Source organism: Panthera uncia, assembly GCF_023721935.1.
Source record: "Panthera uncia isolate 11264 chromosome E2 unlocalized genomic scaffold, Puncia_PCG_1.0 HiC_scaffold_20, whole genome shotgun sequence".
Lineage (NCBI taxonomy): Eukaryota > Metazoa > Chordata > Mammalia > Carnivora > Felidae > Panthera > Panthera uncia.
Window position 1 is genome coordinate 25774605 of NW_026057589.1, and position 27396 is coordinate 25802000.

General features: G+C 53.9%; 2 protein-coding genes and 1 long non-coding RNA gene across 4 annotated transcripts; 1 reads left to right on the forward strand and 2 right to left on the reverse strand.

Moving 5' to 3' along the window:
• On the forward strand, nt 1–23433 carry GAS8 (growth arrest specific 8). Its single transcript, XM_049622948.1, has 12 exons — nt 1–191; nt 4236–4608; nt 6966–7052; nt 10296–10493; nt 11450–11656; nt 13514–13568; nt 14442–14647; nt 15187–15354; nt 15817–15903; nt 18583–18792; nt 21498–21563; nt 23181–23433. The coding sequence occupies exons 2-12, from the start codon at nt 4336–4338 to the stop codon at nt 23328–23330; spliced, it is 1707 nt and encodes a 568-aa protein (XP_049478905.1). The 5' UTR covers nt 1–191; nt 4236–4335; the 3' UTR covers nt 23331–23433.
• Nucleotides 223–3597, reverse strand: LOC125916632 (uncharacterized). The gene is made up of 3 exons (XR_007455993.1): nt 3512–3597; nt 2498–2602; nt 223–572 (listed from the first exon to the last, which is right to left on the reverse strand). It is a non-coding gene; the product is annotated as an uncharacterized LOC125916632 (long non-coding RNA).
• Nucleotides 23434–23572: 139 nt separating the features above from the next.
• Nucleotides 23573–26427, reverse strand: LOC125916630 (5-hydroxyisourate hydrolase-like). 2 transcript variants are annotated; one of them, XM_049622957.1, is made up of 4 exons: nt 26260–26427; nt 25677–25816; nt 24320–24445; nt 23573–23845 (listed from the first exon to the last, which is right to left on the reverse strand). In XM_049622957.1, exons 1-4 carry the CDS (start codon nt 26317–26319, stop codon nt 23791–23793), a joined length of 381 nt encoding a protein of 126 aa, XP_049478914.1. In that variant the 5' UTR covers nt 26320–26427; the 3' UTR covers nt 23573–23790. The 2 variants fall into 2 exon arrangements, with proteins under 2 accessions (XP_049478914.1, XP_049478913.1); XM_049622956.1 differs by having other exon boundaries at nt 24310–24445; nt 26260–26350.
• Nucleotides 26428–27396: the final 969 nt, after the last annotated feature.

The following is a 27396-nucleotide window of genomic DNA, read 5'->3' on the forward strand; positions in this document are numbered from 1 at the left end:
GCGTCCCATCGCGGGTGCGGCTCTAGCGCCCTCTGCGCCCCCAGCGCGCACGCTCCTCCCGCAGCCGCGCCGACTTCCGTCCGTTTGTTCGCCCCCAGATATTTATGGGGTGCCAGCCACTCGTCGGTGCTTCGCTGGCCATGGAGGGGAGGCACGAGGAGAGGCAAAGGCGGCGCCCACACCCCTGGCCTGTAAGCAAAGATTTGCAGATTGTGGCTAATACTATGGAGAACACATGTGGGTGGGGTTGGGCGGGAGTGGAACGGCGAGGCCGGAGTGGGGCGCGGGTGGGGGATGGGAGGTAGGGAGGTGGGAGCGGGCAGCCAGGGCGCCCCGGGGAGGCAGGCAGGATCCGGGCGCGTCGAGAACCGCAAACACACGCCCCTGGAATGCGTCCCTGTGTCAAGTTCTTTGTGCGCAGTATCTCATTAATTCTCCCAGAGATCCAAAGAAGACGGTGTCCTGTTTTTCCAGGTGCAGACGTTGAGCACAGAGAGGGTAGGTAACCTGACCAAGGCTGCACAGCCAGGCACTGGAAGCCAGAGGGTCCGAATTCAAGCCCAAAGACTGCACTTTTATAAAAACAAAACCAACCACAGAAGGGCATCAGGGAGAAAGAGTTTGTACCCAGCTGGGAGTGAAAAAGGCCCACAGAGGAGGGAGGTGGGTATGAACTTGGTGTTTGCAGGACAGGCACCCTCTCAAAGGCAGGTGGTCCATACAGTTTCAGCCACTGGAGGAAGGCCCTCGTTGCCCAGCCCAACTCCAGTTTCAGGGAGCCCACAGCCTTTGAGACTGTCAGTCCCCGAGGCTGGCTAATGGTTCCCATTTTTCTTTAGTTTACAAAACAAGTGAAAACAAAGACTGCAGTTTGCAACCTTCTAAAATGATTTCGTGACCCTGTAGAACCAGCCCTTGCTGTGAGCCACTGGCCTCCATGTGACCCCAAAAGGCAGAGATTTGGCTTTCCAGGGACAAAACTGAGTTCTAGGATGGGTGGTGGGGCCATAAGCAAGCCAGTGAGTGCCCTGGGAAGTTGGGACAGGGGATAGGTACTGGATGTTCAGAGTGAGCTGGGGTGGCAGATTGTATATTCTCAAAATGGTCACATTGGTATTTCTTAAAAAAAATTTTTTTTCCAATGTTTTTAGTTATTTTTGACAGAGAGAGAGAGAGAGAGACAGAGACAGAGCATGAGAGGGAGAGGGGCTGAGAGAGAGGGAGACACAGAATTCGAAGCAGGCTCCAGGCTCCGAGATGTCAGCACAGAGCCCGACGTGGGGCTCGAACTCACAGACCGCGAGTGAGATCATGACCTGAGCTGAAGTCGGACGCTCAACCGACTGAGCCACTCAGGCACCCCCAGATTGGTATTTCTGATTCCATTTCCAGAACCTTTCCACTCCCCTCAAGACACTCCCTCACCTATACTTTTCCTGCTTGAACCTGGGCAAGCCTTGTGACTGCTCTGGCCAAGAGAGTGTGGCAGAAATGATGCCATGTGACTTCTAAAGTTGGGTCATAAGGGAGATTCACCTGTCCCTCAGAAACCCCCTGGAACCTGGCCACCTTATGTGAGGAATTCCAGGCCACTCAAGACGCCAATGTGTGTGTTCTGGCCAGCAACAGCCAGTAGACCGGACTTAAGTCCTCAGGCCATGGGGCAGACATGAGACCCGCCTTTGAGCCACCCCTCTGGGGGTTTCTGTGGAGCTGAGGTGAGCTGTCCCCCACTGAGTCTTGGCTGAGTTGTAGACTCATGAGCAAAACTGATATTGTTACTGTATCAAGCCATTACTTTTGGGGATAACCTGTTATGCAGCCACAGTAACTGTAATGGCAATTGTTTAATAATTTTCCCTATTTGAGAGATGGTAGGTGGGTGCCTTTAGACAAGAGGGGGTCTTGTCTAAGGCATTCCAGCTGGTGACCAGCAGGTGATCTGATTCCAGAGCCAGTGTTTATTTATTTTGAACTTTTCATTAAGAACATTTTTAAACAAAAGGAGAGAGAATAGCACAATTAACCTGCTTGTACCCAACACCCAGACTCAGCAGTTACTAACTCATGGCTGATCATGTTTCCTCTCTACTATCAATTACCTCCCTTCATTGCTGGATTTTTTTTGAAGCAAATCCTACACATTATATAATTTCATTTTTAAATACTTCACTATTTATCTCTAAGTGAGAGTCCAGTCTTCTCAAGTCCTCTGTTATCTTTTTTTTTTTTAAAGCTTATTTATATAATTTGAAAGAGAGAGAGAGGGAGAGAGAGGGAGGGAGAGGGAGGGAGGGAGACAGAGAGAGAACAAGCAGGGGAGGGGCAGAAAAAGAGGGAGAGTGAGAATCCCAAGCAGGCTCCTTGCTGTCAGTACGGAGCTCGACACGGGGCTCGATCCCATGAACCATGAGATCATGACCTTTCATGAGCTGAAATCAAGAGTCAGACACTTAACTGACTGAGCCCCCCAGGTGTCGCTGAAGTATTCTATTACCTTAACATCCAGGCATCTGTTGAGTTGACGTAGCGGTCTGCACTTGATCTTAGCCAAAAGGCCGAGAAGCGATGATGATGTAGTGGTCAGAAGCAGTTTACCTAACTGACCAAGTCAGCAGGCATGAGGAAGAGGCAGACATTAGACAATATGGTCAGGGGGTTTGTCTGTGTTAACATTTGCTCTGTGATTTTGCAGGAAACTCAGATGCCATTTATCTGGGTTTCGGAGCTGCACAGCTTGATGCTGAATAAAAGTATCTTGAGCCACACATGTGAAGAAAAGGCTCTGTTCTAAGAATCTGAACTCAAATCCAATATGAAAAGCACAGGTCACTGTGGGCCTTGTCAGGAGCCCGGGGAGTTGTCAGCCAGGGCTCTCTGTGGAACTTTTCATCTCTGCAATCCATACTGATAAACTAAGCGATGCTGCTGCTTTTGACAAATGAATTCCCTGTCTCGTTATCCTGAGCTCACCTTCTTTTTCTTGCCCTTTTTGCTGAAAGGAATTCTTGTTAATGCATTTATTTAATTCAGAACTCCCAGACTTCTAAAGCAAAAAAGCCAATCAGCATGAGGCACCTAGCATATTGGGTCTGCCAAAGTAAGTGTTAAATAACAATAATTACCCCTCCGTGTTACCCAGCTGCACTGGCTCACCCGCCAAATTCCTTCTGGGAGGCCCTGGCACGGGGGGAGGAGGCCCCCATCAGGCCAGTGGTGTAGGCACAGGGACATGACCAGACCTCACAAAGGCCTCAGGGCCTGCTATAAATAAATCATGGCTCTGTGCAAGGTAGGTCCTTCCAGTTGGCTGCTCCAGTCCAAGAGCAGTCATGGCTTCTGTGGGTAAACCAGGAAGCCCTTCAGGGTCCTCACTGTGGCTCTCAGATCACTGCCTGTGTGTGTGTGTGTGTGTGTGTGTGTGTGTGCGCGCCTGGGGCCTAAACAAGCCCAGCTAAGGAGGCATCTTCTTCCTTGGGTGGGACTGGCAGATCCCTTCTTCATTAATCACACTTTGTCCCCAGTGCAACTCTCCAGGGCGAAAAAATTCTGGAATCTTCTCCATCCCCAAACAGATGGGAACATAGGACCTGCTGCAAAATCACTAGTTAGGAAGATGTTAAAGGAGAGGGTGTACAAACCAAGAGGACAAATGGTGTGTGAAGATGGGCACTTGCTTATGACACATTCTTCGTCTTCCGATTGACAGGGAGTGATACACGTGGGCAACAGGGTGGTGGCAGGGGTTGGAAATTCACCTGCAAAATCATATAATGATTTGCGGTTTTCAGAGCAAGGGGTTGGGAAAGGGACCTCCTAAGGCTTTTTCTGCAGTGCCTGTCTGGAACCCCCTGGCAGAGGTTTCTAGTTTTTCCTCACCATGAGGACCGGGGGCCACAGAGGAGGCCTCCTCAGGCAGAGCAGTTAATTTTTGAGGAGACACTTGCTGACTTCAAAACTTTGGAGCTAGCTGGAAAATACTTTTCTTTCCTATTTTTGTTTTGTTCTGATGGTTTGCGGAAACCCAGCTACCTTCCACCCTCACCGCGGCAGCTGGCGGGAGGAATTTTCAAAGGTGGGCGGGGGTGTGGCCCAGGGGCGTAACCTCGGCCCAAATTTGAATCCGATTTGCATAGCGTCTGGGAGCCTTGGGCGGCTGATCTGTCTTTCCTTGCGGTCTCCCTCCTTCGTGGAAGGCACTCTTACTGAACACCTGGTATGTACTGTTGTTCTAGGCGCTGTAGGTAAGAAGTGGACGAAACAGTTCCTCCCCCTCCGGGGACCTTAAGTTCTAGTCGGGGAGACACGCAAAAGACGCCATAATCCCCCAACGAAATGCGCTTAGGAGCTTCGGGAAGATCCAGAGTGTGGTTGACACCAGGCCGCCGCAAGACCTACTCGACTCGGGCAACCCCAGGTCCCGCCCAGCGCGAGTTGCTACGAACTCGCCTCCGCGGCGGCGAGGGACTGTACCGGCTGGCCGAGTCTCGCGAGGATCTTCGAGGTTTCGCGCGGGACCGCCCATCGGTTGCCGGGAGACGCTGCGGCCTCCGTCGGGCGGGCGCGTCTGTCTGCAGGTGGCGGCGGGAATCCACCACCAGAGCCATGGTGAGGAGGCGCGGGGTACCCGGCTAGGGTCCCTGAGGGCGCCAGGGGCTCCTTGGTTAGACAGTCCTGCGCGCAAAGAGACCCCTGGATGGGGAGGCCTGGGGTCCCGGGACCTGTGCGCACTGAGACCCCAAGAATGGGCAGGCTTGGAGCTCTGGGTTCCTGGAATTGAGGCCTTGGTGCTCGCCTGGCGTTCCCATGAGGAGAGCATGGGGCGCTACGCATGCCGCATCCCTCATCCCGCACGCACGCTGAGCTGAGAGATCTGGGGTCTCCAGGCTCCTGTGCTCATCCCCCCCCCTCCCCCAACCCCCGCGCCGAGATCCAGGGCTTGATGTGCAAGCTGTCCAGAAAACAGAACCTGGGACAAAAAGATTTCCCATTTGTTATGGAGGTCTCAGTCCTCCGATCCTTGGGCCCTAGGGTCTGACATTATAGGGTCCCATGGAGCACAGTCGGGGTCAGGGGACACCCCAGGACGCCCAGTCTCTGGGATGGAGAGTCTGAGGCATACCGCAGTGGCTGGAGTTCCCGCTACAGCAAGGAGTACTGGACAGAGCCCCAGGATACAAGAACTGCTGTTTCCTTGGAGAACCCCGTGGGAGGCAGGCCTGTCCGAGCAAGACGGGGAGCTCACCGCCTCTCCAGTGCTTCCTCCTGCCTCTCTCCTGTATTGGGGCCCGCAGCTGCCCTGGCACCCATGGTATAGACGCGTTCAGTAGCGCCTTTTCTGGGATGTGGCCCGCGGGCCATCCGCTGGCGGGGAGAATGCCTCTCCAAGCCCCTGCAGTTGGCTGTGAATTGCCAAGTAGTGGTGAACCTTTGGGGCCTTCTGATGGGGTGGGCTTCTCGGAGGAGGAAAGATTTTAGTGGATGGGTCTTTTAAAATCAGCTGGAAAAGATCGCTAAAATACTTATGTGTATCACTAGCTTGTGGGAATATGGGTGATTTTCCTATTCACTTTTTGCTTTTCTGAGTTTTCCGAGATATCCACGTAAAACTTTTTTGTAATCGTAAACATGTTACAGAGACGTGTAGACATGCACGTACACACATGAAAACATTAACAGGGACGTTTAGACACACAAATATGTTACAGAAACATGTAGATTCATGCACATGCAAAAGCATGGGTCACAGAGTTGGGAGAAGTCTAGGCGTAAAGACAGGGATTTGGAAATTCAGTACCTGCTTGAGTGGCCCTTGAGAGGTGAGTGGGGGTGGGAGGTGTCTCTCATCTCCTCAAAGTTGTTAAAAGCAAGTGACACTAAGAGCAGGTCCGTGTGGTGAACCGTTTATAGCGCACCCATGGCGAGTGCTGTCTGCTTCAGCTCCTGACAAGGCTTCTTTCAAGGATTTATTTATGTATTTACTTTAATGTTTAAAATTAATTAATTAATAATAAATAATGTTTATTTACTTGTTTGTTTATTTATTTAAATGTTTGTTTTTGAGAGAGAAAGAGAGACAGAGCGCGAGCGGGGGTGGGGGGGACGGGGCAGAGAGAGAGGGAGACACAGAATCGGAAGCAGGCTCCAGGCTCTGAGCTGTCAGCACAGAGCCCGACGCGGCGCTCGAACTCACGAACCGTGAGATCGTGACCTGAGCTGAACTGGGGTGCTTAACCGACTGAGCCACCCACATACCCCAAAGATTTTTTTTTTAAGTTTGTTTATTTTGAGGGAGAGACAGCGGGAGTGGAAGAGGGGCAGAGAGAGAGAGAGAGGGAGAGAGAGAATTTAGAGCCTGACGTGGGGCTTGATCCCACAAACTGAGATCATGACCTGAGCTGAAATCAAGAGACGCTTAACTGACTGAGCTACCCAGGTGCCTCTGATTCTCTGAAGGAGTTTTATATTTGGAAGAAAGGAAGCCTTCTATTGCCACCTGTGATCATTGCTATGGAGATATTTCTCCTTAGACTTATTGAACAGTTTCTTGCAGGTTTCTCTGTGGTGGTGACCAAGCATTGTAGCCAACATAGTAACATTTGGCAGTGTGGTATTGGGGTTTGTCCTGGCCAAGCACATTTTGCATCCACACCAAGGAGGTCCCTGCCACGTACCAAGGAGTGGATTTGGAATGAGTTTCCCCTCCCTTCCTTTCTGAGGGAGAAAATGTTCTCTTCTAAAAAGGAAGATTTTTTTCCTTGTTTCTCCAGAGGTGTCAACAGAGAAGTGTGTGGGTGGTGAAGGGTGGGGAAACCTTAGGGCGGAGTGATGTGCTCCAGGTGGGGCATGAGCCAGTGAGCAGTAGGACAGAGGTACCACGACAGGTACTCCTCTTCCGGTGAGCCCGGGAATTAATCAGAGCCAGGCCTCCCTGTCTTACCCGATCATCTCTTCTTTAATCAAAGGCGCCCAAGAAGAAAGGGAAGAAAGGGAAAACCAAAGCTACCCCGATTGTTGACGGGCTTGCTCCGGAGGACATGAGCAAGGAGCAGGTGAGCAATTAGGTCGGGATGGGACTGGCGAGTGTCGTTCGAAGTTGTCTCTGGCTGTTTGTCTTTCTGAACTTCTTTTTTTTTTTTCTTTTTTTTTTTTTTAACGTTTATGTATTTTTGAGACAGAGAGAGACAGAGCGTGAACAGGGGAGGGGCAGAGAGAGAGGGAGACACAGAATCAGAAGCAGGCTCCAGGCTCTGAGCCATCAGCCCAGAGCCCGACGCGGGGCTCGAACTCATGGACCGCGAGATCGTGACCTGGGCTGAAGTCGGACGTCTAACCGACTGAGCCACCCAGGCGCCCCTTTCTGAACTTCTTACAGACTGTTGCCCACTGCCTCCTCGTCCACCTCCCCTCAGTGTGTTCCTGCACTCGTGTCCAAACCAAGATAACACCTCTTCCCATTTCCATACTTCTCGTCGGCTCCAAAACTCTCAAGCACAGTACAATTTAAAAAAGGCATCAGTACACTGAAGACATTTTTAAATAGGGTGGTAGCAATTTGGAAGGAAATGATTTTCCAAAATAAAAACTATTTTTAATTTTCTGTATATCCTTTCAGTCTCATCCTTTTATGTACCTGATGCTTACTGAGCTGTTATATGCATATATGATATTGTTGTTTATTTTATTTGCATTAAACAGTAGGAATTATTTTAAGCCACTTACCCATTGTGACGACATTAAGGACCAGAGAACGTAATTGTCTAATTATAATTCCAGTGGGAAACCAGCACATGGTGAACCATGAGAGCAGGTGTGGTGCCCCCTGCAGCCTTTGTGTTGGTGACTGACCCGTGAGTGTCTGCTGTAGGCCTCTTGAGGGTTCCATGTCAGCTTGTGGGTTGGTGTTAATAACTCACTTGATAGTTTTAAGACATAAATACAAAGGAGGCAGGGACAGTGACATGAGCTGAAGTTGATGAGCTGGACAGAGGCCCTTGTACACTAGTGAAGCGTTGCTTTATTTTACATGCGGGGGAACCACAAGCAGTTTAAGGAGATGGTGATGGGTTCAGGTTTGTGTTTTGGAGAGAGGGTGGGGCTGCTGTGTGTAGAATGGACGGCACATCACATTGCCAACAGTTGAGCTGTTTCTCGTCTCCCCGTTTACTTCTTGTCCCTGTCGATACAGAACTGTGACACAGCAGCGGTTAGGTTGCACATGTGGGCACTGACACCTCAGAACTGTCTAGGGTCCAGGCAGGGGTGAGGGACTGGGGACAGCTGGGTGAGGGACTGTGGACAGCTGCAGTCAGTTCATTGGATGGTTACCTTGGGGGCACTGGGCTCCAGTGTGGTCTGTTTTCTGCTTTTCAAAGAGAAGCTAGAAATCTGGATATTTATAAGAAACCTAAATATTGAGGGAAATCTAAGACTGTGAGTCAATCGAACTAGGTAGGAGCCTGGTTTAGGCTATCTGTTTGAGTCTAGATACGAAAGGTCTGTGCCATGAGGACACTGTCATCTGCTGAACCCCTCATCAGACCCCCACGGGGAGGCAAGCCCCACCCAGGTTCCCCACCACAGAGCTCCGGCTGCCCCTCCTTGGGGGCTTGTTATCTTGGCCTTCTCTCTTCTTAAAGTTTTTAATTCATTTTTTTTATTTATTTTTACTTTTATCTTCTAATGTTTCATTTCTTTTTGAGAGAGAGAAAGTATGAGCAGTGTAGGGGCAGAGGGAGACGGGGACAAAAGATCTGACAAAGGATTTGCTGAGAGCAGAGAGCGCGATGTAGGGTTCGAACCCATGAACCGTGAGCTCATGACCTGAGCTGAACTCAGACGCTTAAGCAACCGAGCCACCCAGGCGCCCCTCTCTCTCTTTTTAAAAAATGTTTATTTATTTGTGGGGGAGAGGGGCGGAAAGAGGGAGTGGGAGAGAATTCCGAGTGGGCTCTACTTTCAGTGCAGACCGTGTGCATGACCCTGGGGTCATGGCCTGAGCCGCCATCAAGAGTCGGACGCTCAACCGACTGAGCCACTCAAGCGCCCCTTGGCCTTCTCTTGAAGTGAGAAGTGCGGTTTCCCTGTGGGGAGTGGGGTTATCAGGAGAGAAAAACTTCACGGTGAGTGGCCTGAAGTTGTGCTCCGAAGATGACTAATTCTCGTTGGAGATGAAATTCCCAAGAAAGCCAAGAGCCAGCCCCACGTAAAAAAAAAAAAAAAAAAAAAAAAAAAAAATTAACCTATTTGGAGATTTGCAGTGGGCTTCGGACAAAACCTTTTTGACTGTTAGGGGTTCTTCTGGGTTTGTATATTTTTTTTGCTTAACATACCTTTAAAGGTGAGCGTTTGTTTGTTTGTTTATTTATTTATTTAAAGTTTTATGTACTTATTTTGAGAGAGAGCAAGGGAGGAGCAGAGAGAGAGAGGGAGAGAGAGAATCCCAAGCAGGCTCTTTGCTGACAGTGCAGATACGGGGCTTTAGCTCTCGAACTGTGAGATCGTGACCTGAGCTGAAATCAAGTCGGATGTTTAACTGAGCCACCCAGGCACCACCAGAAGGTGAATGGTTTTTAATTTAGCATTGTTTTGTTCACGTGTGTACATGCTGCTCCATCATTTTCATATTTATGTGTCTTTGGGCCCTATAATCTTTTAGTAGATTTACTCTAATTTCTCAACCATTTCCCTATTTAAAATCATCTCAGATTACTTCCTTTAAACTTTTCTTGCTGTTGTAATAATGGTGTGGCTAATGTCTTTGAGCAGATAACTCTTGTATTTTTTGGTTCTTTTTTTTTTTTTTTTTTTTTTTTTAATTTTTTAACGTTTATTTACTTTTGAGAGAAAGAGAGCATGAGCAGGAGAGGGGCAGAGGGAGAGGGAGACACAGAATCGGAAGCAGGCTCCAGGCTCTGAGCTGTCAGCACAGAGCCCGACGCGGGGCTCGAACCCACGCACGGTGAGATCGTGACCTGAGCCAAAGTCAGACGCCCAACTGACTGAGCCACCCAGGCGCCCCAACCCTTGCGTTCTTTTGAGAAATTCCTCTAGTATAAATTCCTGGGAATGGATGAAAAGATACAGTCATATTTTGATTATTGGTTACATTCAAGGTACTTCTGCTATTTTCTGAATCATGTCCTGTCCTCGGGACCTTTCTAGCATCATATTTTAACATCCCACTTTTAGTTTTTACTTGTGTTTGGGTGAGAACGGCCTTTCTTTCTTCTTCGCCGTGGGCAGGGGCGGGGGGAGGGCCCTGCTGGGCCTCACGGCTGCGCTCTGCCCGGCAGGTGGAGGAGCATGTCAGCCGTGTCCGCGAGGAGCTGGACCGTGAGCGTGAGGAGCGCAACTACTTCCAGTTGGAGCGGGACAAGATCCATACCTTCTGGGAGATCACGCGGAGGCAGCTGGAGGAGAAGAAGGCCGAGCTGCGAAACAAGGACCGGGAAATGGAGGAGGCTGAGGAGAGGCACCAGGTTGAGATCAAGGTAAATGCAGCTGGCCTGCCCGTCCCTGCGGGACATACCATATGGCACAGAAGAACGGGGCAGGGGCAGGGGGGCATTTTGTTGCTTGCTTTGGGGTCACAGCCCTTTGTATCCTTTACACTGGGAAATGAAGGTTTGTTGTTTTTTTAAGTTTATTTATTTTCAGAGAGAGAGAGAGAGAGAATGAGTGGGGGAAGGGCAGAGAGTGAGAGAGAGAGAACGAGTGGGGGAAGGGCAGAGAGAGGGGGAGAGAGAGAATCCCAAGCAGGCTTCATGCTCATCGCAGAGCCTGACATGGGAGATCGTGACGTGAACTGAAATCAAGAGTTGGACACTTAGGGGCGCCTGGGTGGCTCAGTCAGGTGAGCGACCGACTTCAGCTCAGGTCATGATCTCAGGGTTTGTGAGTTTGAGCCCCTCATCGGGCTCTGTGCTGACAGCTCAGAGCCTGGAACCTGCTTCCGATTCTGTGTCTCCCTCTCTCTCTGCCCCTCCCCGACTCATGCCCTGTCTCTCTCTGTCTCAGAAATAAACATTAAAAAAAAAAAAATTAAAAAAAAAAAGAGTTGGACACTTAACTGACTGAGCCACTCATGAAATACTCGTGAAAGTATTTTTTATAAAAGGGTATGTGCACGGGGCACCTGGGTGGCTCAGTCGGTTAGGCGTCCGACTTTGGCTCAGGTCATGATCTCCTGGTTCGTGAGTTCGAGCCCCACATCGGGATCTCTGCTGTCAGCTTGGAGCTCTGTCTCCCTGTCTGCTTCTCCCCAACTTGTGCGCTCTCTCTCTCTCTCTCTCTCTCTCTCTCTCTCAAAAATAAATAAAACATTAAAAAAAAAAAGGATATGTGCCTGCAGGTGAGCATGCACGGGCAGGTGAGCAGGCGAGTGTGCGTGTGCAGGGGTGTGGGTGAGAGTGTGCAGGGAAGCAAGCGGTGCTCTCGCTGCCTGCAGGTGTACAAGCAGAAGGTGAAGCACCTGCTGTACGAGCATCAGAACAACCTGACAGAGATGAAGGCTGAGGGTACCGTGGTCATGAAGCTGGCCCAGAGGGAGCACTGCGCACAGGAGGGTGCACTGCGCAAGGACATGCGGGCACTGAAGGTGGAGTTCAAGGAGCAGGAGCTGGCCAACGAGGTGGTGGTGAAGAACCTGCGGCTGGTAGGTGTGAGGGCCGCCAGTGCCTGACTGGCTGCTGGGGACCGTGAACTCCCGGTTAGTCAGCTTACCTGGGAATTCATATTTTGCTTAGAAGCTTCCTGCATTTTGGGAATTCGTTGAACTATTTAAGAAAAAGACAGATCCCATTTGGGGGCCAAGTACAGAATTTTATTTCAGAGCTGAGCAACAAATGGACTTCCCAAGGGGAAAATCCAGCCTAGGGTCCTCTTCATGTGCTGCTGACGCCTGACACCTGGCTGCTTTCCCAGGGAGTCTGTCAGGTGCATTTAGAAACATACAGAACCGGGGCGCCCGGGTGGCTCAGTCGGTTGAGCGTCCGACTTCGGCTCAGGTCGTGATCTCGAGTTTGTGAGTTCGAGCCCTGTGCCGGGCTCTGTTCTGACAGCTCAGAGCCTGGAGCCTGCTTCAGATTCTGTGTCTCCCTCTCTCTCTGCCCCTCCCCTGCTCGTGCTCTCTCTTTTAAAAATAAACAAACATTTAAAAAAAAAAAGAAACATACGCAACCATTAACATGTCTGGTATGCCAGCCCCTCCGTGGCCATGGCAGTTTGTCATGCAAGCTGGGTTCATAAGCACCTGGCTGACTTTTTGGTCCTTTCTGAGTGAGGCTTGGGGGTTCCAGGTGGAGGTTGAGATTCATTTGCCTGGTGCCCATAAGGTGCCAAGCCCTGTTCTGATCTCTGGGGACATATAGGGAACAGGACTGAGAGGATGACTGCCCACGCGTGGTTGAAAGTCCAGGAAGGAGACAAAAGACAGAACGAAGTGTTGGATACGTGGAGCACATCCACAGGCATAAACGCTGTGGGAAGAGCAGTGCGGGGAAGAGGATGCAGTGGGTTGAGGGTAGGGTTGTATTCTTCTACAAGGAATTCTGGGAGTGTCTCATTGAGAAGGTGATGTTTGGGCAAAGGCTGGAAGGCGGTGGGGCTGAGCCAGGCTTAGGGAGACCAGGTCTGGAGAAGGCATAGGGGATGGGCTGGTGTGGAGGCCCAGAGGAGCAAGGGGCAAGGTGGCTGGGCAGGTAGGTCAGAGCTTGTCGGCATCAAAAGCCACAGTCAGGACCCAGCTGTTGACCTGGGTTTAGTTGGGCGAACTTTGCAGGTTTTGGGCAGAGGGAAGATGTGCCTGACTTTGGTTTTCTAAGGTTCTTCTTGGCTGTGGGTTCGGAAGACTTTGTCAATACGTTTGCCTCATGCTGGAGGCACCGCAGCCTCAACTAAGAAAAAACTGCAGTGAAGGCTGACGGTGAAGTCTTGGACCTATAAGAATAGTCTGGTCTTTGCTGACAGACAGACTTCCAGTGAATTTGGTGATGTGAGGCTGTCTGCTTACCTGAGGCCTGGATATGGAGTAGTTATGTGGTCAGAACTCCCCTTTGTGCAAAAGTACTATCCTATAAAAAATAATCTAAATTTTCTATTCAAAACCTCTCTATATAACTGTGAAAATGATTGTGAATGCTGCTCTAAGTCACAGCTGAAGCAGGCCGTCAGGCATCTGGAGAGAACCTGCAGCTCATGTAGACATGGCCCGTGCTCTCCGACCTGTGGGCAAGCTGAGTGAGGGGCCAAGCACGGTCAGTGTTTAGCACGTCTGTTAACATTCGGTCATTAACCAAGGAAAGTGAATTATGAAACACGGAAGTTACCAAAACCACGTTATTCTGAGCATGGTCCAAGAGCTCGGAGATGAGGGGAACCCAGCACCCTCCAGAAACAGCGCAGAGTTTACGGAGTTGGATTTTCCATACCACCGAGGAGCAGGGCCAGCCCCAGGGAGAGGCTTCTGTGTGTGTCTGTCACCTAGTAACGGCCTGCTTCTCTGCCTTTGCAGAAGCACAGCGAGGAGGTCACCAAGATGCGGAATGACTTCGAGAGGCAAGTGCGAGGTCAGTTCCTTACATGCGTCCTGTCAGAAGGAGAATTTACCTCTAGGGCCTGCTCACCCAGGGCACAGAAACCAGGTTAAAATGGCCTAGACACGCAGAGAGAAAATGTAGTTTCCAAGGCTGACGGATTGCCCAGAATCCCGGAACAACTTACTTCCACGCAAGTTGGGGAGGCTGTGATTACCTCCTACGTCCCTACTCCTGGCACAAATCAGCAGTTTGAGGCACGTGGCAGTTATTGTCTTGTGGGCAGTATTCTTAGAATAGTCTTTTCATGGCTTCTGGCCTGAGGAGGCTCCCATTTGAGAAGTCTGTCGGGTTCACTAATAAAGCTCTAGAGTCGGCCTGGATGACCACCGAGCCGTGGGATCAGCTGACACTTGGTTTTGGGAACCCTAACCCCGGGATTGATTATCAATGCCTGCTACGGGCAAAGGAAGGCAGACAGTGGTGTGTGTGCTGAATATGTCATCTGTGAGCCTCAGCAGAGAGAGGTCCACTCAAACCCGTCCTGTGCTTTGGCCGCGCTTGTGTGCACAGCCTTCATCCCGGTGGATGTTCCTGGGCCGTGTTTAGAAGTCCCATCTATTCTTTTTTTTTTTTTAATGTTTATTTTTTGAGAGAGCATGAGCAGGGGTGGGGCAGAGAGAGACAGAGGGAGAGAGAGGATCTCGAGCAGGCTCCATGCTATCAGTGCAGAGCCGGACATGGGGCTCGAACCCATGAAACATGAGATCATGACCCGAGCCGAAATGGAGAGTCGGACGCTCAACCTACTGAGCTGCCCAGGTGCCCATAGGTTCCATCTATTCTGATAGACACTGGCCACCTGTTCCTCTGCTAAGCTGCCCTATATGTGCTTCTGCCTTTCAGAAATTGAGGCCAAGTACGATAAAAAAATGAAGATGCTTAGGGATGAACTTGACCTGAGGAGAAAGACTGAGATCCACGAGGTGGAGGAGAGAAAGAACAGCCAGATCAACATGCTGATGCAGCGGCATGAAGAAGCCTTTACGGACATCAAGAACTACTACAACGACATCACCCTCAATAACCTGGCTCTCATCAACTCCCTCAAGGTGCTGCGCTAGGGCCGGCTGGGCCGGGGGCCCCAGACGCTAGGTCTCCACCCCGTCGGGCCCATTACTCTCCTTTTAAAAATGTTTGATGGTGCCCCTCTGTCCTTGTTTGAATTCATGATGGAGCCTCTCCACACCTGTGGCTGGCGGCAGCCAGGATGTTGCCCTGACTGTAGCGTAGGTGGGGCTCGTGAAAAGGACACATTCGACAGGTGGAAGCTTCATGCAGAATGTAGTGGGAGCCCCAGCATGGCTGCACAGGTCATCACCATGCAAGTGCTGGCAGGGACAGAGTTCCCACGGTGGGGAATGCCCCTCGGGTCCTGGAAAAGTGTAATCTCAATTTGTGTGGAAGCAGCCTTCCTAGAAGATTCAGAATAAGTGAAGACTGCAAAATTACTCCGTGTTTATACACAGAACAGGTCTTCAGGACCGTCCTTGGTGGGCGGTGGGCAGGAGGGCTCCTGGCTCTGCCCTCTGAAGACCTCGGCTCTGCCTGCCGAACCCCTGCCGCACCCCTGCCGTACTTGTGCCAACAGGAGCAGTTGGAGGACACGCGCAAGAAGGAAGGTCACCTCGAGAGGGAGATGATGGAGGTGTCCGCGCAGAACAAGCGCCTGACAGACCCTCTCCAGAAGGCTCGGGACGACGTGACTGAGATGCAGAAGAAGCTCGGGAACTATGAGAGGGACAGACAGACCCTGGTTGTGAGTTTCTGCCTGACTGTGCCTCCCTCCTTGCACTTCCTCCTGGGCTAGGAGCGGAGGGACATCAGCAAGGTGTCTCCTGGGTCCCAGAGCAGGGTCGGCCTTCAGGGCAGGACTGGGGGGCTGAATCTCAGCTTCTCTGACTGGTGTCCTCCATGGACAGGATGTTAAGCTGGTGCACGTTCTGGGCAATAGGCGTTTCCACCAGCCTGCTGCGGGGGGCGCTCAGCTGCTGGTGTCCTTGAGCCAGTCCTTCGTTCATTCGTTCGTTCCTTCATTCATTCTAGCAATCTCTACACTGAGGATGGGGCTCGAACTGACAGCCCTGACCCAGAGACACCGGGTGCCCCCGAGGCAGCTCTCTTCCACAGTTATTTTTGGCCTTGCCGTCCCCCAGGAGCCTGCATTGCGTGGACGCCTGGTCCTGAACACTTTGTCCTCCACCCTTCATTTTCTCTCCAGCGCACAAAAGCACGTTTGAAGGTTGCCGAGAAAGCGCTGAAGGACCTCCAGTGGGAACACGAGGTGCTGGAGCAGCGATTTCTCAAGGTGAGCAGATGCCAGGCCGGCATCCCGGGGACCCCCGGTCAGGGAGAGACCCTTCCTGTAACCCTGGCTCGGCCACTGGTTCCAGGAAGCCCTAGAACCGCGGCCGGGTTTCTAGGTTCGAAAGCTGGGAGTCCTGTTGTCCGCTTCTCATGCTCTGCAGCCTTATGAGGCAAAACCCTGTGGTACATTCTAGAGAAGGCCCGGGGTCTCACAGAGCAGGTGCCCTGCTGGGAGACCATCACCCCCAATTCTCTTTCCCCGCGGCTCACCTCTGAAGCACGTGAAGGGTACCTGGCCCTTGCATCGAGGGTCTTTTCCATGTGTGTACGTGTGTTTAAGCAGTAAACTGTCGGGCACACGTGTAAAGAAGCCTGGAACCCTGCCGTCTGTGAGTGAAAATGAGAGGGCCCTCCTGCTGTGCAGTGCTGGTTCTCACGAGTGGTAGCGGCTCCTTGAGTTTTGTGCAGACTTCTTCCTGTGCACCCTTAGGCACGGGTGGCTTCATGCCTTAAGAACGCTGTGCTTTTTTTTTCTTTTTAACCTCACCTTGATTGTGCTGTCTCCAGATTGTACACACACAACAGTCATGTTCGGCTCTGTGCCAGAACGCTCCGTTTAAAAAATTTTTTTTTTTTTTTTACATTTATTTATTGTTTGAGAGACATAGAGAGACAGAGCACAAGTTGGGGAGGGGCAGAGAGAGAAGGAGACACAGAATCCGAAGCAGGCTCTGGGCTCTAAGCTGCCAGCACAGAGCCTGATGCAGGGCTCGAACTCCCAAACTGTGAGATCATGACCTGAGCCGAAGTCGGACGCTTAACCGAGCGAGCCACCCGGGCGCCCCAGAAGGCTCCATTTGTTATGCAGCCACTTCCCCTGGAGAGATGTCTTCGTTTTCGTCCTTTGCTGTTACAAACCACTGCCACTGTCCTCCTTTTAAGTTTACCTTTGTGCAGGGGTGAGCATCTCTTTTATTTATTTATTTATTTTTTTTTAAATTTTTTTTATTTATTTTTGGGACAGAGAGAGACAGAGTATGAACGGGGGAGGGGCAGAGAGAGAGGGAGACACAGAATCGGAAACAGGCTCCAGGCTCCGAGCCATCAGCCCAGAGCCCGACGCGGGGCTCGAACTCACAGACCGTGAGATCGTGACCTGGCTGAAGTCGGACGCTTAACCGACTGCGCCACCCAGGCGCCCCTTTTTTAAAGTCAGTCCCTGGCAGTGGCTTGTTGGGCCAAAAGGTTTGTGTTCCGAATTTGGGTAGAGGCTGCACAGAGCGTTGTTCTGAGTTATGACTCTGCCCAAAGCACCCAAGGGGCCACTTCCTGCCCGGACCAGATGTCACTAATTCAAAACTCGCTGATGTGATTGGGTGGAAGATGTCTCGTTGACTGTGCGTTTCTGAGGTACCCCGTGAGTGGCACACATGCCAGGCAGAGCAGTTCCGTCTTTTAAACTTTTCATTCAGGTTTTGTTCCTTTTCTCACCTGATTGAGATTCCTGCTCACACACAGTGATTATGGAATGGTCCACATTCCTCAGGTACATCCCATCATCCCATCAGATCTAGAGTCACCTTCTTCAGAGATGCCTCTGAGGGTCCTGCAGGCTGCTGGCCAGCCAGGAGAAGGACCCTTGAGTCACCAGTGAGATGTGCCCTGCGCCCCCCCCGCCCCACCCCCCCCGCCCCGTTGCTGGCTAAGGGGGGTGTGCATTTGGGGAGGAGGAAATGGAGGCTGACTGCAGAGGCTTGCGTTGGAGCCTGTGCACTTCGCCCCCTTCTCTTCTGTTTGAGTGTCATTCGTGGCGTGTGGCAAAGTCAGTGTTTCCTGAGAAAAGCAAGCGTGTCGATGTGTCAGCAGATTTTGAAGACCAAAGGGATGGACTGATTGAAGTGAATCGAGGGAAAACTGTACAGTAAGGAGAAGGAGAAGGTGCTGCAGGTTTGAGCATAACCCTCTTCTCTTCCTAGCTGTAAGACATGTTTTTACACACGTAGAGAACATTCTGGAAGGAGTTACATCACGGATTCACATGGAGGCCTCTGGGAAGTTGGGTTAAGGGGCGTTCACTTTTTATACTTACACACAGTCTTGATTTTTCTTTAAGGTGCTCAGTTAAAGGAAAAAGAATGGGAAGATGAAAAAGAACACTTCTATCTATTGACAGGCTGGTCTCCAGATCTGCCTCGTGGGGCATGTTCTAGGATCCAGGGCTGGCAGAGGGAGTGGACGGATCCCCACGGGCCCCACTCCCAAGCGTTGCCTGCTGGAGTTTGATGCCTTGGATGTGACGTAGGGGTGATCAGGGACATGACTTTCCTGAGCCTACTGAACAAACCCAGGGCCCCAGCCTCTCTGTGGGGCTTCTCCAGCTCTAACGAGGGTGCCCTCCTACCTCCCGAAACACCTTAGTAGACAAGGGTCCAGTTAGTGTTTCCTCCTGCTTTCCACAGTGTGGATGGCCGCGGCCCTTTAATCCCGTCACAGAGAGTGGGTGTGGCGGCAGTGTAAATGACACCCAGCCCCCCCATCCGTGGGTGGGCACTGGTGAATGGAGTTCACTCGGCAGAACTGGTATGTTCTGGCCCAGGGAAGAGGCGGGAGGGGGCTTCCGACCAGTGAGATGCTTCCGGGGGAGGTGGCCTCTTTGTCCACTGCAGCCTGTCCCTTGCAGGTACAGCAGGAGCGAGATGAGCTGTACAGGAAGTTCACCGCGGCCATCCTGGAGGTGCAGCAGAAGGTGGGCTTCAAGAACCTGGTTCTGGAGCGGAAGCTGCAGGCGCTGAGCGCTGCTGTGGAGAAGAGAGAGGTGCAGATTAATGAGGTGCTGGCGGCCTCCAACCTGGACCCTGCTGCCCTGACCCTTGTGTCCCGCAAGCTGGAGGTAGGCCCCAGGCGGGCTCCTGGGGAGGTACGGGGCTGGAGCCTCATGTCCTTGCCCCCCAGTAGGTGTCCTGAGCTTGGGTTGGGGGTCGCTTGTTCCGTGTGTTTGTGTCCAGCCTCCGTCATTCCGGTGGGGACCCTCAGGTGGTGTTGGGAGGGTCATGGGTTTCCTGTGGCCTGAGCATAGATGGGGCTGCAGATGTCTGCTCACAGGCCCGTGTGTGCCATCAGGCTCCCCAGGTTCTCTGTTACTGGCTTTGCTCAGGTCTGAGGTCTTCTGCAGTCCCCTCCTTAACCTCTCAGCCCTTCTGGCCCTGAGCCCACTGCCCGTCCAGTTCTCGAGATGGGTTTAGTTCAGCCTATCAGGCCCTGGGTTTCTCAAGCTGCTGTGGGCCGGTGCTCCTCGGGAATTTGGCAGCAAACCTAGAGACGGGCCTGGGGGACAGTCAGGCCCATGAGCTCTCAGCTGAGACTACTGCCACAGTCTGCCTGGGTTGCTTTGATGTCCGGATGTAGGCTGTGGGCAGTTAGGGTGGGGAAATGCAGGGCCGTGGGCAGTTAGGACAGGGAAATGCAGGGCTGTGGGTGCCCCTTTGTGGTGGCGGGTGCTGTGGCAGGGTTCCCAGAGGGAGTTATGTCTGAGCACAGGCCACGAGTTCACAGTTCCTCGTGGTGCTCCTCTATGCTGGAACCATCTTGGGCACTGGGGACAGCAGTAAACAAGGCAGATGGGGCCCGGGTGCCCATGGGCTGGTGGGGCCAGCTGAGGAACCCTGGCAATAGCTGCCAGCTTTGGCTCAGCAAGCAAAAGCCTGACAGCACCTGGCAGGCCGTCTTGCCTGGAGCTGGGCCTTGTGTCTCTGTTCCCTGGGCCTAGTTGGGGCGTGTCACAGAAAGAACGGGTGAGGCTGGACAAGGGGTCTCTGGGCTGCCGCGGGAGTGCGGCTGTGCAGGGATCCTGGCCACCTGGGTGACCTACTGTAGCTGCCAGGCCTGAGACAACCCCAGGTGCAGTGCCCTTGGGTGCCTGGGAGACAGATGCGGGTGTGCATGGCCCCAGCGAACGCAGCTGGTCTGCATGTCTTTATGGAGAGGCCCAGTGAGGAGAGGCCAGCTTGTCCCAGAGATGGATCCTTCCAGGATAGACGGTGCCTGTGTGTGTCTGCTTTTCCTTCATGGAGAAACAGATCTTCGGAGTTAGGGGCTGCTGACTGCTTCAGTTTGCGCAAGTGTGTTTCATCCTGAGAAATGGCACACATAGCGTTTTTAAAAAAATGTTTTATTTATTTATTTTGAGAGCGAGAGAGAGCGAGAGCGAGCAGAGGAGGGGCAGAGAGAGAGGGAGAGACAGAGAATCCCAAACCGGCTCTGCACTGACAGTGCCGGAGCCTGATGCTGGGCTCAAACCCACAAACCGTGAGACCACGACCTGAGCCCAAACCAAGAGTCAGACGCTTAACTGACTGAGTCACCCAGGTGTCCCTACACAGGTAGCATTTTTTAGGTGATTTGTCCCTGTGTAGTTCAGCTGAACATAAACCCCCCTTTGCTCACATGACACCCAGGCCCTGAGGATTAACTCTGTGTCAGGTCACTTCATGTTTATGTAAAGCATCCTGCACTGGCCTACTGCCCACCTGGCCTTGACCTTAAGCTTGCAGCTCCCACTTGGTTGTATCCTTGTGAGCCCCTTGCTGCTGCTTGGGTGTTGGGGGGAGCGCAGGGCTGAGGCGAAGGGAGCAGAGCCAGAGGGATGGGGGTGATTCTCACGCTGTTGGCTGTGCCCCTGGGTTTGGGGCTGGTGAGGAAACATGGAAGGTCCTGGGTGGGGCAGACTGGATCAGAGAGAACCCTCTGGGAAGGTGGGAGGTGAGCTGGCACTGAGTAGGGGTGAAGGACTTATTGCTGGTGGAGAAGTGCTGAGGAGTCCGAGATTATGTAGTGCCCATTTCTGGATGAGACCAGGTGCTGCTTTCCGGCAGCAGTGAGTCCAGGCTCAGGGGGTGGCAGGGCCAGGAGGGCCTGAGTCACTCAGGACAGGCTCTCGGGGCCTGTGGTGGTGCAGCCACATGGGAGGGGCCTAGTCTGGGCTGGCAGCACCATGGACTTGGGTCTGGGGGCCCATCTGTGTCCTTGTCCTTGTTTGTGTGTGAATCCCTGTGAACGCCGGCCGGCGGGGAGCGAGGGCCCTGTTAGAAAGGTCAGGATGGCTTTCCTGTCTCTACTTTTGGGAGGGGCAGCTGGTCTTGGAGCTGGATGAGGTTGTGTTGCCAGCACTCATGATGAAATCAGTCCCGTCCTCAGTGGTTGCTGCAGCTGGGCCTGTGGGCCAGGGTACGGCGTGTCAGCTCTTGCCTTTTCTGGACACTTACTTCTCTTGCCAGGCAGGAACCCTCCAGGCAGCAGGTAGGGGTTCAAGGGGCCTTCCCTGGGCCATGGTTGGCCTGGCTTCTCTAATCTCTTGTCCTCACTTCCCACCATCTAGACAGTCGCCATCTGGAGAGGCAGATGGTATTTTCCCTTTCTCCTCTGAAGACCTTTCTGTGCTGGCTGGCTGCGCCCTGTGTGGATGCACACCGTGATGGGGTCAGGCTGCCATTCCCTGGATGTCTGAGGTCCCCTGCTGGAGCTCCCAGACCCCTGCCAATCCCTGTCTACCTCAGCTCAAAGACAAGCTCTAACTCACATCCACCTTTCTCTCCTTAGGATGTTCTAGAATCAAAGAACAACACTATCAAGGACTTGCAGTATGAGTTGGCCCGGGTCTGCAAGGTATGAGGAGACTCCTTGACTCTCTCTCAGGGCCCCACCTTATTTACACTTTGAGGCATACACAGCCTGAGGCTGTCTGGGCCTTCTAAGGGTCACTGTGTGTGTGGACTGGGTCTCTGATGCTGCCACGGGAGTGCGGTTGTGCTGGCATCCTGGCCACCCGGGAGACCTGTAGCTGCCAGGCTTGAGACAACCCTGTCTCAGCTCTGGCCATGGTCCTGGTGTCCCTTACAGGGGCCTGCCCAGTGGATGTCTGCTAAATGAGGGCACTCTGTCCCTGTCTCCCTGTTTGACCCTTTACTCTTGCCGACCTGGGCTCCGGGGTGACTGGATGGGCCTCCTTTGCTTCTTCTATGTAGGGGACAGTTACGAGTCTAAGCTTCTCTCACTCCTTTGTAAGTCTGATGAAAGCTGCACCCCGTACCCTCACCAAAGCCACCAGCAGTGTGGAGGCCTCCCGCTGTTGCGGAGTGGCAGGGAGCGCCTTGACCCTTCTGTTGTCTGCCTCATGAGCCCCAGAGGCCTGGGCCCTCTACCCAGTATTCACTCCTCTGTGGGTGAGCCCCCAGCTCTGCCTTGGCTTTGCCTGTGGGAAATGCAGACATAGCGCTGCCTACATTTACCTCAAGCAGCCACCCCGTGAGTGTGACTCAGATAAGCCCATAAACCTGCCGGTGGACATTGCATCCTGGTTCTACTGTGCACCCTGGGTTGTGGAACCCCAGGAGGGAGGCAATGCCTGTCACTGGTGCTGGGCTCCAGCGCCCGTGACCAGATCTCCCTGAGCCTTTCCTCAGCCCTGCCCATCTGGACACTTCCCTTATATGCTCTGGCATCCCCTGATACTTAGATCTACAAAATTAGAACCATCTACTGGTGTGTGCAGTTCTAAGGGAATGTATCTGATTGTCAGGAGGTCCGACCCCCAGAAAAAGGTGAGAGCCGGGACCTAGCCCCCAAGTTCTGTCTGGAGCCCAGCCTGAGTTCACCCTTTAAATCTCAGCTCCAAGCATCAGCACCTTTTTCTTGATAATGGTGACGATGATGTCAGACCAGGCTCCAGGCATTTCCTGCGCATTTCAATCCCTTGTAACCAATCCGATGCAATTAACTCTTTAAAAAGTATCCATTTTCCAGAGCGGGGGAACAGGAACCTTGCCTGTGTTAGCCCCACCAGCACTGTTGTCCAGACCTTAGCCTTCCTGGGATCGGGGGATGGAGGGCCGCCTGCACTCTGCACCCACAAGGCAGGGAGGGTCATATACACGTGGAAGGTCATACCCGCGAAGTCAGGGGTGACCGATTTGAATGAGAAATGCCTGGCCAGGAGCCAGGAGCACGTTCAGACTATAGTTCTGCTCTGAGTCTGTATCTTCTGCCTCAGTTTCCCCATCTGTGAAACAGGAATAATGGCAGCGTCTCCCGTTGTGGGTTAGCTGAGTTATGTACGTGAAGGTGCTTATGATCAGGTGTGGCGTACCGTGAGCCGTTGGTAAAGGTTAGCTTTAAATGGTCTTCCTCCACCACCGTCCTGCACCCTCCAGAGCTGAGTAAGGCCTGGGCTAGAGTCACCCTCCGTGTGGCTCCGCCCCTCCCGATGCTGCTCTCACCCCACAGGCCCACAGTGACCTGCTGCGCACCTATGAGGCTAAGCTCCTGGCCTTCGGAATCCCTCTGGACAACGTGGGCTTCAAGCCTCTGGAGACGGCCGTGATTGGGCAGACGCTGGGCCAGGGTCCCGCGGGGCTCGTGGGCACCCCAACGTAGTGCCCGCCTGGGACTGCTCCCTGGATGACACTCCCTTTCACCAAGGACAGGAGCGGTTTGTCTTTCTATTTGTATCGTCTGCAAATGAAGTTTTTCTACATTCGCTGTGTGTCCTGTTGCCTGGCTACGTGGAGGAGAGGCACCTCCAGGGCCCGTGGTGCCCTGACCACTTCCTTCCCTGCTGCCCTCCTTCCCACCTCGGGCCAGGGCAGCACCAGCCGAGCCCAGGAACCGCAGCAGCCTTGCAGATGCCAGCACTGACTTTATTGATGCCTGAGACTCAGCGGCTACTGGAAATTGGGGGGCCAGAATCTCCCGCAGGGAGAGTGAACTGGTGCCCTCTGCTGAGGCGTCCCAGTGAGCTGTGGGGATGGGACTGATGCTCACAGGCCAGCAGTTGTCCAGAGGAGGCGATGGCTCGGCCACTAGCTTCCTCGATACGTGGTGTAGGACCACGGGCTCAGCAGCAGGGGCACATGGAACCTGTGGGTCTCGTTGGTGATGGTGAAAACGACCTGAGAAGCAGAGAGGGCACCGGGACAGAGTGAGGGTCCGGTGCAGCACACAGGCAGCCCAGACTGTGGACCAGGGGCAGAAGTTAAGTGGGGCTGGAGCCCCGAGGGCCAGATGAAGCCAGTGGAGAACTGGAAAATGGTGAGGGCCGCGGATGGGGCTGAATCCTCCCCCGGAGAAAGCCCTCGGCTTGGGGAACTCGAAGGATCCGCCCTGAACGGGGCCAGGCGAGTGCCTTTGTCCACAGGGGCTGAGTCACTTTTGGCCCTGCCCCACAGCTTTACCCAGGGACAGGGCAGGGATGGGTGTGTTGTGCTAAACTCTCTGGACACCTTTCTTCTGAGAGCTCAAAGCAGGCGAACCCACTGCTTGCCACCGCCCAGGGAGAGGTGGGACCAGCCTGCCCACTGCGGGGATCTTGGTGAATCACAGGCCTCCACCCCTCTGGCCCACCCCCGGCCCTCACCTCCACATACGGGTAGAAGCTCTCCTGCCCCCTCTTCTTCCAGTAGCCCTCAGTGTCAAAGGACAGCTTGTAGGTGCCTGCCTTCATCGGGCCTGCCGGCAGGAGCCCCGCGCAGCGGCCATCCGAGTCGGTGTAGCTGGGGAGAGTGGAGTCGGAGGGAGTGAGGAGTCACCCCTGCCTGGCTCTGCAGGGTCGGTCGGCCCATGGCCTCAGACGCCTCCACAACCTGAGTCACCGGGAATGCCCTGCAGCAGGACACGTTCTGGGGCCTGGGGTCTGGAGCAGCTCGGGGACACCACTGCAGTGTCTTTTTAGGGAACTCCAGTACAGAGAAGCAGAAAAGGAAAAAAAAATCTATTCCATGAGCAACAATCCCTTTATACTGGCATACATTTTTCTAGATTTTCTCTATGCATAACTATGCTTATTCATAAACTTGGAAAAATACTCTAAAATGGATTATTCTATTCATACTGTTTGATAGCTTGCCCTTTTCATTTAATATATTGTGTGTGGCTTTCTGGATCAGTAACTGTCCCCAAACCCCCATCCTCATGGTGGCCTGTTTCCAGCTGTACCGAGTGTCTGAATGGAGGGTTCTGAGGGCCTGGCGCTTTGCTCACTGATTAGCCCCCAGTCACGTCTGGAAAGTTCTCCCGTCGTTCCTGCCACCTGTGCTTTCAAGTTTCTGTGCTGCGACTGGAAGGAGCAGCATGTACCCACACAGTTTATGGGGGAGAAGTTGGGAATGCGTCTCTAGGACCCTGCGGGGGACTCCATATATTCCTTCAAGAACCTGGAACCCCAGCCTCTGCGAAGGGGCGGGGGATGAGCTCTGTCCTCAGGCCCTGAACCCTTGGGGCCCAGCCGTCCACTCCCACCACCAGAGGGAACCTGCCTCCCTCAGGAGACTCACAGGGCTTGCCCCAGCGCTACAAGGCAGGGCCTGGGCTGGGCCTAATCCAGCGGAGCCTGGGGCAAGGGGCCAGGGCCTGCCGAGCTGCCCACCTTTTGCTTGCCTCTTGCTGCCTTAGTCTCCGCGACTATAAAAGGGGTAATTATGGAGCCTGGCCACAGGCTGTAGTGAGAATAAGAACACAAGAAAAGTGTTCAGTGCACTGCCTGGCACAAGGTTACCTGTTAATCACGGTGACAGTGAGGCGTTCAGATGACACTTCAGGCCTCAGCCAACCCTGCCCTCAGGGAGAGGCAAGCCCTGGCTCCCGGCCCAGTAGGCACTGGGGCTGTGAGGCTGCACCAGTGTGTTCTTTGGCTCCAAGGCTGAGGGGACCACAGCACGGTGGTCAGCACTGCCATCCAGCCCACACTTCCTGGCTATCTGGACTCTCTGTGACCCTCAAGCCTACCTTTTTCTCAGCTCCATCCACTGCTGGCCATGGTCCTCAAGCCTGGACAGACGGAGGCAGAGGCCCTGGGCCGGGAGCCCTGAGGCCGTGTCCAGCACATGCGTGGTCAGCGGGCTGCTGACCAGCTCCATGGCTCTGCCCTGAACGAGAGAGGGACAGGGATGAGCGTGTGGGGCCCAGCCCTGTGTCCACACTGGCGTAGAGACAGCAGCCTCGGAGTAAACAGCCCCAGAGGACAGAGTCCCCAACTGCCCCTGGACCCTGGAGGGGGCGGGGTTGGGCTGGAGTCGCCGAGTCAGCCACGTGAGGCTGTGGGGCTAACACACTGAAAAACGCTTCATAAACAATGCTGGTCTGACCCCCATTCCCCCACACTAGACGCCACTAGGGCCCCCTCCCCTACGCCCAGCCACTGAAGGGCATCTCCACACACGGGCTTCCTTCTCCAGCCAGTCAGTGCGGGCAGGGGTTGGCCAGACCCCATCTCCTCGTTGTCCCAGAGCCCCTGGCTCATGCGCCACCTCGGACCTTAGCCCCCAGGCCGCGACGAGCCAGGAACCCAGCGTCCGGACCCGCCCCCTACCTCCGAGGAGCCCAGGTGTCGCTGGAGCGCCCGCAGTCGCGGAGCGGCCCCCGAACTCATGCCGGAGCCGCCCACGTCCACCACCCCTAGAACGGTGGTCCTGAGCGGTGGTCCTGGGACGCAGGTACCTGCCCGAGTCCGCCCCTGCCCTCACCCTGGCCCCTCCCAGGACCCGAGGGCCACGTGTCGGGCCAGACCCAGGTGGGGGGCGCGGCGCGGTGGCGGGGAGGGCGGCTACACCTCGGTGTCCACCAGGGGTGTCCGAGGCGGCTTCCTTGCCGAGCTCTGGCGTGGCGACGGGGGCGCACAGACCTGCGGGGGCCGCGGAGGCTCCTCCCAGGGCCGGAAGTGAAGTTGAGGGCACCGGCGGGAGGTGGGGTTTGGGGCGGGACGGGGCGGGGGGGGGGGGGGGGGGGGCGGGGGGGGGGGGGGGAGGGGCGTCCGTTCCGGGTCTGTCGCGCTGCAGGCAGGGGGGCGGGCCGGGGCGGGCCGAGTAGGTCCAGCGGAGATCAGCGTGGGCCGCGGGCTGCCCCGACTGCCCTGAGAGACCACGTGACGGTGCCTCAGTTTCCTGTCCGGTTCTGTAAAACCCTAGGCAGTAACTCCCAAGGCTGAGATGAGGCGAAGCTGTCTACCTACCTCTCTCCCCTTACGCCCCTGTGGCCCCCCCACCTCTAGGGAGGCTCTGCACACTGACAGCTTAGGGCCTGGGAGAGAGGAGCAAGTGACAGAACTGAGCGGACGGGTACCAGTCCATCGCCATATTGAAGTTCTTGCACATAAAATAGTTCATGTAACATAAGTAAGGGCACTCTATATTTAACATCTGGAAAGGTCTACACCACCATGTTGGTTGACTGGTTGTGTTGCTCTAGGTAGGGAACTTTTTCTTGCTGTCAAAGGGCATTTTCCAACTACTGGATGGTGAGCATGGACTATGTGTAGGTTAAGAATCACACCCCTCCAAGGCAGGGAAGGAGACCCTCCTAGCAAAGGCGGGGAGTGTGCTGGTTACACCTACTTTGGAGTTAATTAAGAGATCTCTATTTGCGGGGCTCCTGGGTGGCTCAGTCGGTGGAGCCTCGGACTTTGGCTCAGGTCATGATCTCGCGGTTTGTGAGTTCGAGCCCCGAGTCG

Excerpts from the sequence above, each read along its gene's own strand:
- GAS8 (XM_049622948.1), top strand. The coding sequence starts at position 4,336 with ATGCGCTTAGGAGCTTCGGGAAGATCCAGAGTGTGGTTGACACCAGGC. Across the intron at positions 15,355-15,816 it reads GGGACAGACAGACCCTGGTT|CGCACAAAAGCACGTTTGAA; the intron begins GTGAGTTTCTGC and ends TTTTCTCTCCAG. Across the intron at positions 18,793-21,497 it reads TTGTGTCCCGCAAGCTGGAG|GATGTTCTAGAATCAAAGAA; the intron begins GTAGGCCCCAGG and ends TTCTCTCCTTAG.
- LOC125916630 (XM_049622956.1), bottom strand. The coding sequence starts at position 26,319 with ATGAGTTCGGGGGCCGCTCCGCGACTGCGGGCGCTCCAGCGACACCTG. Across the intron at positions 25,817-26,259 it reads GACACCTGGGCTCCTCGGAG|GGCAGAGCCATGGAGCTGGT; the intron begins GTAGGGGGCGGG and ends TCTCTCGTTCAG. Across the intron at positions 23,846-24,309 it reads GCTTCTACCCGTATGTGGAG|GTCGTTTTCACCATCACCAA; the intron begins GTGAGGGCCGGG and ends TCTGCTTCTCAG.